The sequence below is a fragment of the Triturus cristatus genome, chromosome 8 (assembly GCF_964204655.1).
Source record: "Triturus cristatus chromosome 8, aTriCri1.1, whole genome shotgun sequence".
NCBI lineage: Eukaryota > Metazoa > Chordata > Amphibia > Caudata > Salamandridae > Triturus > Triturus cristatus.
In genome coordinates, this window is record NC_140591.1 from 419,286,119 (window position 1) to 419,303,222 (window position 17,104).

General features: G+C 46.0%; 1 protein-coding gene across 1 annotated transcript in view; it reads left to right on the forward strand.

Moving 5' to 3' along the window:
- The first annotated feature begins 596 nt into the window (after positions 1–596).
- The window catches only part of CCDC122 (coiled-coil domain containing 122), a 136,718-nt gene continuing 120,210 nt past the window's right edge, over positions 597–17,104 (forward strand). The window contains exon 1 of the mRNA XM_085623737.1: positions 597–710. Within this exon, the coding sequence (XP_085479863.1) occupies positions 597–710 (114 nt within the window). The remainder of the gene's footprint in view (positions 711–17,104) is intronic.

Below are 17,104 nucleotides of genomic sequence, written 5' to 3' on the forward strand. Positions count from 1 at the left end.
ACACCTACAGGTGTATACACCCAGTGAGAGAAAATACCACCCTGATGTTTCGTGAAATTCTCTTTCGGTTTATATTCCCATCTTCAAGTCGTAAAGCTTGGGCTCCTTTCCCATGAGGCACTTTTTACTCTAAAACCTCACTTCCCATCACCTATTTGATAGTACCATTAGAGTTTTCCACTTGTAGAGGGTGTGCATGAGGTTCTCCAGTGTAAATCTCTGCTGTGCTTTAAATTCATCGACGTTTGTGTTTGCTACGTGATTCAAATTTTGTGAAATACCAAGTAAGTATACAGTCGAGCTTTATAGTGCAGACATTTATTGACTAAAACATGAATTAGAGGAATAATTCAAATAATTCATTTGTTACTAAGCTAATTTTTAAAGCTTCCACAATGTACTCTTAATGGAGCAAATGAACAAGGCGAGACTATTCTCTATATATTTTTTGTGATGATGTAAAATGTTAGTCTTCGGTGAAAGAGATCCAATTAGAAATTTACACTATCTTATGATTTATAGAAAACAACATTTACTATTGCTATACTTATTTATATTCGCTTCCGATAATACTTTGATGCTTTCTTTGCTCAGAAATGGCGGACAAAAGACTGCCTTCATTGTCTGATGTTGTAAAACAAGTAGTACAACAACAACAGTCTCAAACCTCAGAAATGGAAAAAAGCAAAAAACTTCTGCTTCAGTTTCAGGTGAGGTATAACAAGCAAGATGTAGTGAATGTACATTCATATTACGTTTCATCTGAATATTTTTGTTTATATTGTTAATTACCACACTGTCTCCTGTTCTAGGCAGAACACCCCAGGATTTTGTGGCACCAAAATGGATATTTTGCGGCACTAAGTTGCATTTTGTTGCGACAAATTTTGAAATTCTTTATTTCACTAATATTTCCTGGTTTATCATAGTTTAAAACCCCAAAACCTTACTTTTTCCTGCCACTAACCATCAGTCACCCTTCTCTTATATTCTCTTCCTCTGCTACCACCCTCACGTCATCACCTTCTCTTGCTATTACTATTATGTTGCCACCCCACTCCTCTATCATGACCCTTACCTCCCAGCATTCATGTGCTATGATCCTCCCACTTCTCTGCCATCACCTCACTACGATCATTTCCCCATTCTGTCCTCCGCTCACTCTGCCATAATCCTCCCCTTGCTCTCTTGTCACACTTCTCTGATACAGATCACCATAACGTCTGGCAGGGGTGTGGAATTTAATAAAATATCTACTTATCCATCGGGCAGGTTGCTTCATAAATCAACTTGTCCTGTAACAAAATCCACTTGTCCCTTCGGTGCCATGTAGTGGGGCAACAAATTATGGCAGCAATTTCATTATATAAGAGCTCTAGTATAGCCTCTCTGATTATGCTAGGGCTCATACCATAGTAGTGTTCGAATACTTGCAATCCCCTTGTGTTGCCATGTTTCCGCAGATCTACATACTGGGGCTGAAGGTAGTGGTAAGCATTAGTTCCAGGGTTAGAATGCCCTTTTGAGTCTTTGCAAACCTACTAACTTGCATGTTTTAAGGGTTTTCAAACAACTCTTCTGTAATATTTTCCCATACTGAGAAATGTTGGAAATATCCTCCTGACAATGACAGACGTAAACTTTCTTCCAGAGTTGGGAAAAAAGTGGTTGGAGGGAAAGCGAACATGCAAACACTAAGATTTTCGCATGAGCAAATCTACACATGCATATTTGTTCATGCTAAAATGCAGTTCACAAATATTTTCTAGGCGTACTATTTCTTGTCCTACTTTTGTAAATTCTTGAGAATTCACGAAAGCCGTATAGGTGCACTTAATGCAAGGACATATACCACGGGGCGCACTTTTAAGACTTTCTTTAATAATTGGGCCCCTAATTTGGTCTGGCGTTGACCATGACCTTTTGCGTTTATTAAAATTCTGTTTCTCTCTCTGTATCAGTTGGCTTCTGTCGGACTTGGCCCTTTTTCCCTGAATTTTTTCGTTTTTTAATGCCTGTTAGATCAAATAACCAGTGTTAAGATGCAGGTGCTCCCTTCTCCCAAGATGGCTGCCACAGGCCCCTGCTACTGCAGAGTGGTCTTCATTAGTAGCACCCTAGCTGCCAGGAGCTGGCTGGAACCCCACAACAATGTTGCGACACCAGCCCGCCTTTTTGTCCCATAGGTAGAATGGGGAAGCTCCTGGAATGTGCTGGAACCTTCTAGAAGGGAGGTGTGGTTTTTACTTTTGCCGCCTTGGCTAGAGGTCACCTGACCTAGGGCTACTTAAGTGAGGGAGGGAACTTTTTCTAGTTAGTTGGCCAGTGGGGTAAAGCAGAGCTGGAGAATCCACGCAGGAGTTTTAGGCGGTAGGGCCTAGCCAGGGACTTATGCCTCTGAGAGTGACAGGATTTAGGTGCTGCCTCTTAAGTGAATGAGGGATCCTGTAAAGCCCACTGATCTTGCCCAGCAGTAGGAGGACCAAGGGAACCTCTGCCCAGCCTGACTAGGAAGGACCTAGTCTCCAACTCAATCCCTACCCCCCAGGAACAGAACCCCCCAAGGGCGCCAGAGACATCTGCGCCATCAGGACTTCAGGTCACCCCTGAATGCAGAAACGGAATGCTGAAACCTCATGTCCTGACGGCATGCTGAAACTGAATGCTGAGACCTCATGTCACGACTGCATGCTGAACCTGAATGCTGAGAATTCATGTCAAACCTGAACACTGAAACTTTATGCCAAAGCTGATTGCGGAACGGCTGGGGATCAACCAGGTACTAGCGCTGAGACCCCTGCGCTCCCTGACCTGGCCTGGGATCCCCTGCATCAATCCCCGTTGAGCGCGGAGCTCGCCCGCTTAATTTGACCCCCCCTTTTGTGCGGGGACCAGAGCGCGCTCACCGCCGCGGCCCGGAAGCCTGAAGTGTGCCCCCTCATCGCGTCGAGGCCCGCGGAGAAGCCCGGGGCCCCGTCGCTGCCGTTGCAGCTGCTGGCGGAGGTGTGGGAGGCCGTGGCCTGCCCCCGTCACGGAAGGATCGGCTGCGGAGTCCGGAGCTGGGTCGGACGCCTCCAGACGTCAAGATCAAGGTAAGCCGGGAGGCTTGGGACGTACCCGGTGCGCCCCCTACAGACCGGGAGCAGCACCGCACCCTGAGACCCTGATTCCCCTCCGTGGGAGTTCCCCCCGTTCATCCAAGACTTTGACACCCCTCCGAGGGATTGCCCCTTTCCTCCAAGACTGTCGAGTAGCGTTGTGCCCCACGAACTGCACAGAAGTACTTCAGGCTTGCTTATTACGAGTAGTGCCGTGCTCCACAAACCGCACAGAAGTGCCGGATGCTTGCCTATTACGAGTGGCGCTGTGTTGGTAGGCTCTGCTCCGAAGTGTTCAATGCTCAATTATTACGAGTAGCGCTATGTTCGCAGGCTCTGCTCCGAAGTGTTCAATGCTCAATTATTACGAGTAGCGCTATGTTCGCAGGCTCTGCTCCAAGGTGTTCAATGCTTAGGTATTACGAGTAGCGCTAGGTTTATAGGCTCTGCTCACAAGGATTCAATGCGCAATTATCACGAGTAGCGCTGGGTTCTTAAGCTCTGTTCAAAGGTGTACAAGGCCTGACTGGTGCGAGTAGCGCGGTCATCGCCCACTGAGGCGCTAAGGGTACCAGGGGGGGCGGTAAGCCTGCGAAGTCTGCCCTGAGTCCCTATTAGTCCCCAGGTGTGGCGCTACGATTCCCAGTCCTTACAACAGATGTTAAGGTATACGAGTGTGGCCTAGGGCCTCAGGGGGAATTGCTGGTGAATATAGCGCTGAGGTCATCAGGTACTGCCTACAGCACCGTTATGCAATATTGGTGAAACAGATGCTAACCTATGTGGAGAATGCCATTTAACTCTAATGAACTGCATTTACCTTTAATGAACTGCATTTACATCTAATGAACTGCATTTACATCTGATGAACTGCATTTACATCTAACTGCTTAGATAAACTTGAGCTGTTTGCATAAACCCTACAGTGTGGCGTCCCTTATTGTGTGAGTTCCCTGCTTCAGAGGATGTGTGTGTTGTATGGTCGCTTTACACATAAGCCTTTGGGTGCCCAGCCGCTCGAGTCACGTTACCCCCTTAGGGCTTGGTGACCCCAGGTCTTACAGCTTCACTATGAGTGAAAGCATTCTGCTCTTTCACAAGGAGCATATCGGTACAAAAAGTAGTTTTGTTCAGTGCCAGTAACTACTGTGGCAGTGTGTGCTTTTTGAGACCAAAAACTATTTTTGCTTTTGCCAATGTTTGTTATAAGGGTGAGGGCCCGGCAGCTCACACACCAATAAGGGTTTTCAAAAACCATGCCAAAATAAGTCACAAATCAACAAAACTAAAACGCAGACCACCAATTTCAGACTTACTCGCTTTGCCAATGCTCGTTTATTTTTGTTTCCCATAATCTTATTGAAACTGGTTACATTTATTTTCCATTATGAATATTTTTGGGAAATACTAGCATGCATCAATCAACACATGTTACTAAATGATGCTGCAAAGAAATACCTGAAATTTTACAGTAGTTTCGCAAAATGTTTTTTTTTCTGCTTTCATTTTTTTATGAACATTTTATTTTGAAAGCAAAGAATCATCAATCTTGCTTCCAAGCTTCTGCAGATATTTGCATACAATCAGAGAGCATTCTGGGAGCATTATACATAGCCTCATATTGCTAAACTTTGAAGAAGTGTGTATACATTTCTATACTGGAACCACTGTCAGTAGTGCAGTCAGAGCTTATAATATTTACTTAGATCGCTCATCCTAATAAAAAAGGCTTTCAATTAATGAACCATAAATACTATATGGACAAAAATGTTACCTTAACTGCAGACAGTGCCCTTTCCTGATTCATAATGTGGTACTACAAACTGGCAGCCAAAGGGTTTTTGCTGCAGGGGGTTGGGCCAGCTTGTCCCAAGGACAAAATACATATGAAAACTTGTTGCCCTTGACCCCAAACATTATGTCCTGGGCTTCGGGCTATAGGAATTCCACATCTCTGGTCTGGGTACATTGTAATAATTGAAATGCTTAATATTTTTGAAAATGTTAAGGCTGCCTATCCTATTCTATAAGCAGCCTGTCTTACACTGTGCTCAATACATATTTTAAACTGTGGCAGCCAGTGCTTAATTTATAAAAGAATAAGTGCCAGGACCCTTTCTTTTGTTCAGAAGTCCACGGCTGATACTATTGAACCCTTTGATAGCATCAGCCGCGGGCTTCTGAACAAAAGAATGGGCCCGGCACTTAGAAAAAATAGACAGATTTATTTTATCACACAGATAAGAAGGGCCTTCCTGACAAAAACTAGCAGGGCGAAGGAGTTGAGAGTTCTCACCTTGCTTATCAGGCCGCACTCATACCTGCAGAAAGAACTGAGCCATGCTATAAAGGCAAGCGGGCAGTAAAATATGGGAAGGCCAGTCATTGCTGAAGTATGGCCATTGTTTGATACACCCTACTCCTGCAAGGAGTGAAAACGAAACTGCCGTTAGGCCTTCTCCACAGAGGCATGCATAGGAACGTTATGGCATGCATTGTGTAGACTGCCAATAGCAATTGAATTTATATATGTCAATAACCATTCGTCAATTTAAAAATGGCACAACGTTAAAAAAAGGAAACATTTTTCAGAGGTTTTATTTATTAGCTTGGTCTGTACCAAATTGCAAGTATCGCACAATACTGTCAATTTTCCGGTAAATTTGCAAATCGCAAGATCACTCAAAGTTGGGAGGATGGGGGGGTCTTTCTAATGTATTTATAATAAATTTTGCCTGTACAATATATTTATTGGATCAATGTTTTTTAAAGAATTAATATTGGGCTCAACTCTATGATTTTGGGAAAGTGTCTTATTTGAAGGGATTCAGAAAAAATCTTGAAATCTACAAACAATGTAGATTTCCAGACAGGCACCAGATTCCTTTAACACTAATTCTGATATGTACTTGTAGGGGAAAAATGCATTTGGCATATCTTTGTTCTTGCTTTTTTTCCTACATTGGAAACATTTTTCTATATAGAGAAAAATACGTTTCCTTACACCCTCTGAATATAGGGAGGTATTCGGGGAATTATTTCACCCAAGGCTTATTCAAAGTTGAACATTTTCAGGGTATGTTTACGTGTGTATTTTGGGGTAGGAAAATGCATTGGGGATATTTAACACCACAAACCTGACTTTTTGGGAGCTCCTAACGTTGCCAATGGCCACCTTTCTGCCTTTCCCTTATGACAATGGATGGTTCTCCACATCATATCCAAATTTCTGACTGCAGAAAGTCTCCCCTTGTCAGAATTTCTGCAGATGTATTTGTCATCTATAAACATTAGTAACTGTAAATATTTATTCTTCTACTTTCAACACTACTCTTTCAAGCTCCTTTCTGAATTCCTTCTGATCTGCCTGTTGACTGAAACTATACATGTTTAAAATTTGATCATAATTGAACCTAGTTTCCTCTTTGCATATCAGGAGTAAATTTCTAGGTTCATTGGAATTAGTTGCCTAGACACAAAGGGTTCATGCCTCATTGTCACTGGTTTCTCTAATGAGAGCAAGGGTTTAACATACCTGATTGCACAGCAGCAAGTTTCTGGGGAATGCAGATCTATACCACCATGTATCCAATATATTCACAGAGAACAGCGGCAATACTGTGTAGAGACAACCCTCCTGGTAAATGTTTCTAGTATTTCTTGTAATATGGTGCATAGATGAGGGTGACATGGATTCCACTATCTGTAAACACAGGAAGTACAGTACTTTTCAGGTTCTGATATCCACACTGGTACATCCAGCTTTTCCCCAGTCTACCTATCTGACAGGCTGTTTCCGTCAATTTACCCCCATCTGCCCACCAGAGCTGCAGGGGTACAAGTACTTGGTCAATGCACCAATATGAATTAGAAATCATATTGGACTCCTAGCCATACGCAACTCTCTGATCAATCAGTACTGAGCTGGAAGTGTTTACCGCACATATTAGTGCCACAAAATGAATTCTGGACACAGTTGAACTCCAAGCCATCTTTCTTAAATAAATACCACAATCAAAAAAAGCATTAAGAAACAGGAGATGTAGTTTACAAAGTTTACTTTGAATCATAACCTAGTGCTAAAAATATGAATGGAAACCACACAAAAATGAAAAACAAAGCAACTAAGCATGTTATGGTCTGATAAAACAGTAGAAATATTTCTAACAATGTTTTTTTTTTTTTTTTGAAACCTTTATTACAGAATGCAATAGATATACAAGTATGGGCCTACAACCTTCAGGCCGGCTGCTAGCAAGCAGTGGGACCATAAAACACAGTTATAAAACACAAGCGGCAAGTGGTAAAGGTCCCAGAAATCGAAGGAAGCGTTCGTGGCCACACCGTCCAGACCCCCCAAATGGCGGTTCCATTTTTTAATGAAAAACTACAAACAAACCCACAAGGCAGCAGAAGTCTAAGCAGCATTATGTGCTCCCCTCGGGAGGACCCCACCGATCCACAGGAATAGGGGGGGGGGGGGGGGGGGGGGGCGGTACGGGACAGAAACAAAGTGGGCATGACGACACAGAATCAAGGTAACAAGCAGACTAGGGAGACTGGGCCGCTGCCAAGTCAGGCGTCAGTGGCGGGGTACAAATCCCGCCACGATAGGAGTTCCAGGGGCCCCACACCATCACCCATTTCCCAGGCTTACCTCTCGCCACATACACTAACTTCTCCCGAAACATACACCAATCCATGTTGTCCTTCCATACCGAAACCGTTGGATTTCTAACAATGTTATTGGGCTTTTAGTAACCTAGCACCTTGGGCTATTTCTAAGTGCTGCGCTAACTCTAGATAAAGCAGTAAATAGCTTGCCTTTATTTGAATTTCTCAAGATAGATAGCACAGCACAATTGTGTTTGTGTTATGGAATAGCAACTCTACCACAGCCTGTTCAGGGCTTGGAAATAAATAGCGACAGATTGAAAAACACTTCTGCTCGCTGTCCCGCGTGCCACTGCCCGCCATGGCTGGTTGGTGCTGCAAACTGGCACAGTTTCTAGTGTGATAGTCCTAGTGCAAAGTCTCTCTCTGTCTGTGTTTAGGAGCCTGAGTTTTTATTGTATCTAATTGATGATTTTATAATATGAAACCAAATTTAGCACTTGCTAACATAAGGCAAGAAAAAGTCTAAATAATCATGGCAACAAATGCATCATCTCGATTACCACAAATATTATAGATAACCAGCATTATAAACAACAAAAACCTGTTCTCTTAGACAGTAGACAGACCTAATGCAAACATTTCTACGCATGTCTTTAAAACTTCACACTTTCTATGAAGGAGATAGAAGAAAAAGTACCTAGTATTAGTAAACAGAAAAGCTAGAATGGGACCTGTTAATGTTGAGAACACATTTTCATGAATTAATACCTTCCTTTTGAGTTGTATCACACTCTTTGCTGAAACCTCATTTGCTTCCCAGCAGTTCAACATCAGTTAGTCTTTTTCAAGTTACATTCAGCAACTTCCTTGTAGCCAACAGTATTTCAGGTGCTTTTTTATGGTTCTTGCGCTCGGATAAACTTCACTTTCCTTCTGTGCCTAGAGGAGGATTGCAACCTTTTTCTTCCCTGTAGTTTCTTCTTTGCCTTTCTGAGAAAACCGCTTTTGACGCTTTAGATTTTTCATCTGTATTCTCTAGGTGGTATTCATCTACACAAACCTCTTACCATTTCTTAATAAGATGGCGGAATTCTCATCTCAGTCCTGAGTTACAGATTCACTATTATCTTGAAAGCTAATCTGGCTCCCCCTGACAACTTGCCTCATCCCAGGTATTTTCATTAGCTTGTGCTCCTTTCGTCAGTAAGTCAATTTTAAAATACTCACATAACTAGGCATTTTCTTATGCTCCTTTATTTTCATTGAAATAAAGTGGATTAAAGCTTCTTTTCCTGATTCTGTACTACCAAAATGGCATTTTAACAGATCAATATCTATTGCAGTTACATTTGTTTTTGTTGACCTTAAGGATTGCCAAATTCTTGTTGCATGGCCTTGAAGCTTTCATTTTGTGGGGTAAACAGCGTTTACAACACTGTCTACACAACGCGGTTCCTTTACAATGCAGTCGTTACAACAACCGCATTGTTACCACGTTTACCATTACATCGCAAGTTGTTTCAACAACTTGCTTTAGGGGGAGCGCTGGTGTTGGATTTACAATCCAACACCTTCCCTTCTGTTGCACAAACTGGAGTAGGAATAGTAAATAATACTATTCCTAAGTCCAGCGCGCCCCCTACAGCAAGTCGTTAAAGCAACTTGCGATGTAATGGTTTGCGTAGAAACAACGCGGTCATTGTAACAACTGCGCTGTAATGGAATGCGTGAACAACGCATTCGTTGTAAAGAGCCATATTCAGTTTATGGTTCCTTTTTTTAGTCTCTGATACTCTCCAGTCTGCCAATACCTGGATGGCCCAGCACCTATCAGGTCTCTAAATAGTCTTCCTCATTTCTTACAGGGCTGTCTTCTGAGAAAAGTCTGACCTTTAAATAGTCCCCCTATCATGATGTAGTTTTTCATGTTATTTTAATTTACAAGAAATTAAGCAGGTGTGACCATCTGCACATTGCTTGGCTTATTTGCCTTTGAATATGTGTTACTTTCAACAAGATTGTTGATTCTAGTTAAAATATCACTGGTCTATGAAATATTTCAATCTTTGATACAATCTCTGCTTGACAGGTAAACTAATTCATGCTGTTCAACATGGTGTGCAAAGAATTTAATGTCGATGCAGATTGCTATTTTTTCAAATTTAGCTCTTAGGCATGCTAGGATGAATGAAGTGTGAATGAGTTAAAATTCACAGTAGCTATTAAGGGCACAAACAGTGCAGTATATAGAGACGTAACAATAAGCTTTACAGTAGATATTGAGATCTTTATAACTTGTTGATCCTGAGGAAAGCCATGTTACCGTAGAAAACAGGTAAGAGGTGCCTTCAAGGGATTTATTCAAGTACTTAATTATGCAATTCAAAATCTCAGTTAGATGTACGGTTTTGTAATTTGCTTACACACTAATTTCTTGTCTTTGACAATTTATATTTTAAACAATACAGTTCTATCTGATTATGAACCAATCACATAAAATACATCTCGAAAAAGTAAATATCCCTTAGAGAATTAAAATTAATCCAAAGCAACAAAGAAGAAGAGAAAACACGGGTGTGTATAAAACTAATAAAGTTTATCAACAAGATTCATAAAGGGTACTTGAAATAGAACAATTACAGTTGTACTGGAAGGGAACATTCAATTATTCATGCCTTCACTGTGATAATTTTATACACTTTTTCAATTGCAGTTGATTATTTTACGAGAAAAGAGTGTACGAGTCGACGTTTCGGTCTTTAGACTTTCGTTGATAAGATCATCTTCAGGACTAGCATATTAAAAAGTTGACCCCTAATAGAATATGATAAAAATAATGAATTACCATATTTTTATAAAAATTATTATTTAACACCCGTGCAAATAATACAATTTCTCAAAAAACAATTCATTGATACATTATAATCTAAAAACCTTTTCAAGATCAAATGTAAGTATCCATATTTTCTCTTTTTTTTTTTTTTTATTTTTTTTTTATAAAAACCTTTATTTTAAATCAGTGACACAGCTATTCAGCCGACAACCCGGAGGTACGGCAGCTTTAGAGACTCAACACATGCTTGCGTCCACATTTTACTGACAGGAGAGTCAAAGGTTCTGTTTTGAATAAACATAAATCCAACCCTAAAACACAAACAAGGCGTTAAGTACCGTAAGCACCAAAAGAGGTTCCCATCAGGGGGGACGAGCCCCATTCCGTCCAACAGACACAGGTCTATAGTAAGGGAAAGGAGGGAAAGGCAGAGACTCAAGAAAACAAACACATATCAGCAAGAACTTCAAAGCCGGAAAGAAAGCTAAGGGGAAAGCTGCTCCTCAGGCGGGTCCGGGTCTGGGGGCAGGCATATGTCCCCTCTGTACTGGTTCCATGGCCCCCATACAGAGTGCCATTTCCGAGGGCGCCCTCGAGCACAATACGCTGTCTTCTCCCTAAACATGCTCCAGTCCATGTTTTCCATCCACGCTGTCAAGGTAGGAGGCCTATTAGAGCCCCACAGCCGAGCAATATCGCGCTTGGCTACCATGTTCCCTAGGGTCACCCACTGAGTCTGTGCCGCGTTGTGGTCAGTAGGACTCCAGACATTCAGGAGACAACACCGCGCCTCAGGCTGCATGGCAATTCCCGTAACCTCCCCCATCACCTCGTGGACTCGCCTCCAAAACTCAATAATCGCACCGCATTCCCAAATAATATGTAGGAAGGTACCCACCATACCACAGCCTCTCTTACATAAGCCCTCCTCAGAGAAACCCATGTGGACCAACCTGGGCCCCGTCACATAGACCCTATGGAGTATTTTAAGCTGCACCAGCCGCAGGCGCGCGGGGATAGCGACCTCTTTGGGAGAAGAAACTGCATACTGCCAATCCTCATCATCTAGTTCAAGGCCATCCCTGGTCCATTGATCGCGCAAGCCTAGAAGAAGATCCGCCCGAACATTAATAAGTTTCTTGTAAATGAGCGAAATCGTGCTCTCTGGCATATGGCCATCCAGGATCCGGTCCTCCAACGGAGAGGACTCGGGCACCTTCTCCCCTTCTACAAGGACTGACCGCAAGGCGTGGCGCACTTGAGCATATCGGAAGAACTCCGTGCTCCCCAGTTCGTATTCCTTCTGCAACTCCTCGAATGACTTTATCCTACCCTTAACCAAAAGGTCTCCAACCCTGGATATGCCAATCAGGTCCCATTTCTCGAACCCTTTTGTATGCCAAAGATTCCCTAGAATATCGGAGTCAAACAGAGGGGTGGCAAAGGTAAGCTTACCCTTCCAGCCCAGCGAGTCCGTCGCCACCTTCCATACATGAACAGCCACTCTGGTGGGCCCTGTAAGGGTGAAGTCCGACGACTTCGAGTACAACGCTCTGTGGTAATTACCCCCACAGAGCAACCATCGGTCCATGGCGAAGCCGGGGCTCAGCGCCGGACCATATACACCATGGTTAATCGCGCTCAACTGTGTGGCCCAGTAATAACGTCGAATGTCTGGAAGCGCGATACCACCGTCGTACCACGGAAGCGTCAACTTAGCGATCGCTATACGCGGACGCCCGTCCCACAAGAGCGCACGCTGGTGGCTTTCGACCTCACGGAAATAGCTGGCCGGGACCAAGTCAAGGGTATTCTGCAGAGCATAGAGGAAACGGGGAAGGGACATCATTTTGAACAGCGCGGCACGGCCAAGGAGGGAAAGCGGCAATCGCCGCCAGCCCGCCACATCCCGCTGCAGACGCGCCAAGGGAGGGAGCAAGTTCTTCTCGTATCGTAAAATGGGGTCGGTGGAAATATAGATCCCCAAATACAAAAAGCCCTGCTGGGCTATCTGGATCGAGCAGTTGCGCGGGACAGGCGGGACATCCCCACACAGGACATACAAGTATGACTTCCCCCAATTGATGACTAGGCCCGAGTTTCTACCGAAAGATGTCAAGACGTCACAAACCACTATCAGAGATTTCGTGGGCGAGGCAAGGTATAGCAGAATATCGTCGGCGTAGAGTGAAATACGGTCTTCGTGGTCAGGTGACCAACGAATCCCACGTATATCCGGGTGCCACCGTATCCACGCCGCCAACGGCTCAAGAGCAAGGGCGAACAGCAACGGCGACAGGGGACAACCCTGCCGGGTGCCTCTCCTGAGCTCGAACGGTGCCGACGCCCGCCCGTTCACCACGACGCTTGCAAGAGGCCCCTCATAGAGCAGCCTCACCCATCCCACAAATCCAGGCCCGAAGCCGAACTTGGCTAGCACAGCCCACAGGTATGCCCACTCCACCGTGTCAAAGGCCATCGTGGCATCGAGGGACGCCACAATAGCCGGCTCTCGCATCGTGCCCGTCCTAGCAATCACTCCATGGAGGCGTCTAAGATTTAGTGCAGTGTTACGGTGCGGGATAAAGCCCGACTGATCCGGGTGGATCAAGTCGCCAAGCACCCGGACCAGGCGGTTAGCGAGAATCTTGGCAAGGATTTTCGGCTCGGCGTTGAGAAGTGAGATCGGCCGATAGGAGCCACACTTATCCCGGGGCTTTCCGTCTTTATGTATTACCACAATCGTCGCCAGCCGTTGATCGAGCGGAAGAAACCCATGCCCCCGCGCCTCCACGAACATGGCGCGCAGGTGAGGAGCCCACGTATCCGGACAAAGCTTGTACAGCTCTATCGACAGACCATTTGGGCCCGAAGCCTTACCGGAGCGCAACGCACGGATAGCACCCGCCACTTCGTCTACAGTGATATCACCATCGAGGTCCTCCCTATCAATGGCAGAAAGGCAGGGCAGAGCGATGTCACGCAGAAGATCACACGAGTCCTCAGTCGGCCTATCCGAGACCGAGGTGTATACCGTACGAAAATAGTCCGAGAAACATCGAACTATACCGTCAGGATCAGTGACAACCTCTCCCCCATCCGTCAACAACTCCGGCACCACACGATTAACACGCTCCTTTTTATCCAGCCATGCCAGCAATTTCCCGGCCTTATCACCAACGTCATACAATCGACCCTGCTGCTCCCTGTTGAGGGTCTTGGCGGCGTTTGTCACCAGATCCCTATATTCCAATTGCTTCAGGCTCAAATTATGCAGTGTGGACGCCGCAACATCCCCCTCCAAGGCCACCTCTAAAGCCGCTATCTCGTCCTCTACTTGTATCACCTCGGCGTCCCTCCGCCGCTTGGCGGCCACTACCAAGGACAAAGCCTCCCCTCTCAGTACAGTCTTAGAAGCTTCCCACAAGGACACCGCGGATTCAACTGAGCCCTGATTATCTCGAAAATAGTGGTCAACTGTCTTCAGCAACGCGCTGCGCAGCTGGGGGTCACGAAAGTACCAGGGGTTAACGGGAGCCACCCTGCCCCCCACCACCCGGCCAATGTCCAGACGGGCCCACACCGGTGAATGATCAGATATGCCCCGTGCCATGTGCCTAGCCTCAGATACCAAAGAGGCGTGTGCCGCCAGAGTGAACAAATAATCAATCCGAGAGAGACTCCCGTGGGCCCCGGAATGGAAAGTATATTGTCTCTGAGTGGGGTGCCGCAGCCTCCAACAATCTACCAGACCAAAAGTATCAATAAAGTCGGGAAGCCACTTCTGAGCACCCCCGATGTCTCTGGGCGGGTACCTATCGAGCATTCCAGAACCAACCGCATTGAAGTCTCCTCCCACCACTAGCATCCCTTCGGGGAGTCCCAACAAGGCATTGCCCAGATCAGCAAACGTGGAGGCCTGCAGGGCAGGAGGGACATAGACAGAAACCAATACCAACGTTCTGCCCTCCCACCTCCCCGCCACGGCCACAAAGCGGCCCCTATCATCAGCAATAGTGGAGTCAACCTCAAATGGTAGGGAAGCTCTGACAAGTATGCCCGCACCCCTGGATCCCGAGGAAAACCCCGAGTGGGCAATGAATTTGTAGCCCTTTCTGTTAAGTGCATTACACATATTACCTATAAGGTGGGTCTCCTGCAGGAGGACCACATCTGGCGAGGTCCGTTTCAAAAATTGCAGGACTATCCCCCGTTTAATACGATCCCCTAAGCCATTTACATTCCAGCTAATTATGTTTAAGCCCCCATCCCTGAACACAAAGAGACCCCCCCCCCCCCCCCGGAGAACCACAGTCGGACAATTCTGACAGTCAGTGCTACGCCTTGCAGGAAAAAAAACAACAACCCCAAACAACAACCCCCACATCCTGAGTCCCCCCCCACCCTGCACCCCTGCGTCAGCTTACAAAGCCCCCCCAACTTGCAGTGTGCCTGTCGCCCTATCAAAAACAAATCTACAAAAAGTACCCCAAGGGAGGAAAGAGCCCCTACCTTCCCCCCGCCGCCCTCCCATTACTGCAATAAGGTGTAAGTCATTGTCCGGGGCTGAATCAAAACAGGCCGACACCGGAGGTATCACTTCTGTCCATCCCGGTCGCCTTCCGCCCCATCCACGCTGTCCCGGCCGGGCTGTCGCCGAGGGAGTGCATCCAACCAGTCCCCTGCCATGTCCGGTGATTCGAAGAAGAAAGTCCGATCCTCATATACCACACGCAGCCTGGCGGGGAAAAGCATGGCATACTTCAGGTCCATATCACTAAGCCGCCGCTTCACCCCCAGGAAACTTTGCCTCTGTTTCTGCACCAACTGGGTGAAGTCAGGGTAAAAGCTCACGGAAGCATTCTGAAAAGGCACCGGGCCTGTCACCCTCGATGCTTGCATGATAGCGTCCCGATCTCGAAAATGGAAGATCCGGGCGACAATCGGCCGCGGGGGAGCTCCCACCTTAGGCCGTCCGCCAGGCACTCGGTGAGCCCGCTCCACCGCAAAAAACTTGCCGAGGCCCTTAGGCGCAAGATGATTCACCACAAGGTCCTCGACAAGTAAATCCACGGAGAGCTCCTCTGAAGTTTCCGGGACCCCAATAATGCGCACATTGTTGCACCGGGCCCGACCTTCAAAGTCTTCGAGCCGGCGGGCGGAGAGGTCATTCGCGGTTCGTAACTTGCGAACCTCGGCCTGAAGCTCCGAGACGTCGTCCGCGAGGCCAGTAGTCTGGAGGTCCAGGGACTTGACCCGCTCGTTGGTTTTGCCCAGGTCCGCGCGGATCAAGTTGACATCAACCAAGATCATGTCCACCTTGTGCGCCAGGGTCTCGAACTGCCGGCCAATCGAAGATTGCATCCCATCTATCGCCCCCTTGATGTCCTGCAATGATAACTCCGAGGCCGGGGATGAATCGGCCTTCTGCGCTTCCAGCGACTGTCCCGATCCACCAGGCGACCCCTTCTGTTGAGCATAACGATCCATATTGTTGGATTGGGTATAGCCGCCTCGCCTGGTAGTCTTAGACTTCGACCTGTCCGCCTCTGATTTGGTCGACATCTCGAAGAGCAGGACGGTCAGTCGCAAAAGGACGTCCCTCACTCCGCTAGAGGAAACAGGGTCAACTAGGACTTCAGCAGCTAGTCAGGACCGTGTGGAGGTCTTCCAGACAATAGAGGGCCTGCACGGAACACTCCCCACCCTGAGCAAACAAAGGGCGAGAAAGTGAAAGTGCAGCGGCGTCCGTCCGTCAGTTCACTCCTCCCAAGGCCGTTGTTGTTCAATTAGTGGCCGGGCAACCTGCCACCGCAAGCCCCTGGCATCCGTCGGGGGTAGGCCGCAATCTTCCGCCACGCACAACTTCGGTTCCCGGTGGGCGATCTTGGCCCGGATAACGTCAGTCGCCCCAGCTGTGACTCATCTGCAGGATGCCGTGCATGAAAATCAGGATTTAGGACAGGATAATTACAGGAGGGCGCGAGGGTAGCGGGAGCTCAAGGCTCACGCGGCCATCTTGGTCAAGCGCTAGGCTCCTCCTCCCATATTTTCTCTTTTGATTTCAATCATTATATACACATTTGAATTGATCAAAACAAGCACATATTTCTGCATATAATGTATATTGTCTGTGAAAATCTATTAAATGTATTTCACTCGATGGTGCCAGATCTATAGTTTCATCTTGAATATGCTTTGTCGGTATATCGCTAGAATTAAACAGCGTGAAATTATATTTTTATCGGTTTTATCTAGAAATCAGTTTGGTATCTACAAATGACTGTGCCCTCCATTTGGACTTTATTTATCTAGATGACTTCCAGGCAGTTCATAAACAATATATTAATGAGATTAAAATGATGATAGAGAAGGTTATTGTATATACTGAATTAATGTTATTGTTCCCAATAGTGGCAGCAATAGCATTATGTCTAAAGTCTGACACGCTAAAGTATCGTAAAGTTAGTACCTGAATATTTTTTTCTAACGATTTTCCAAACAAATTTGTAGACAACAGCCGTCTTTATTTTAGCGATTGTTTCTAGAATCTTAA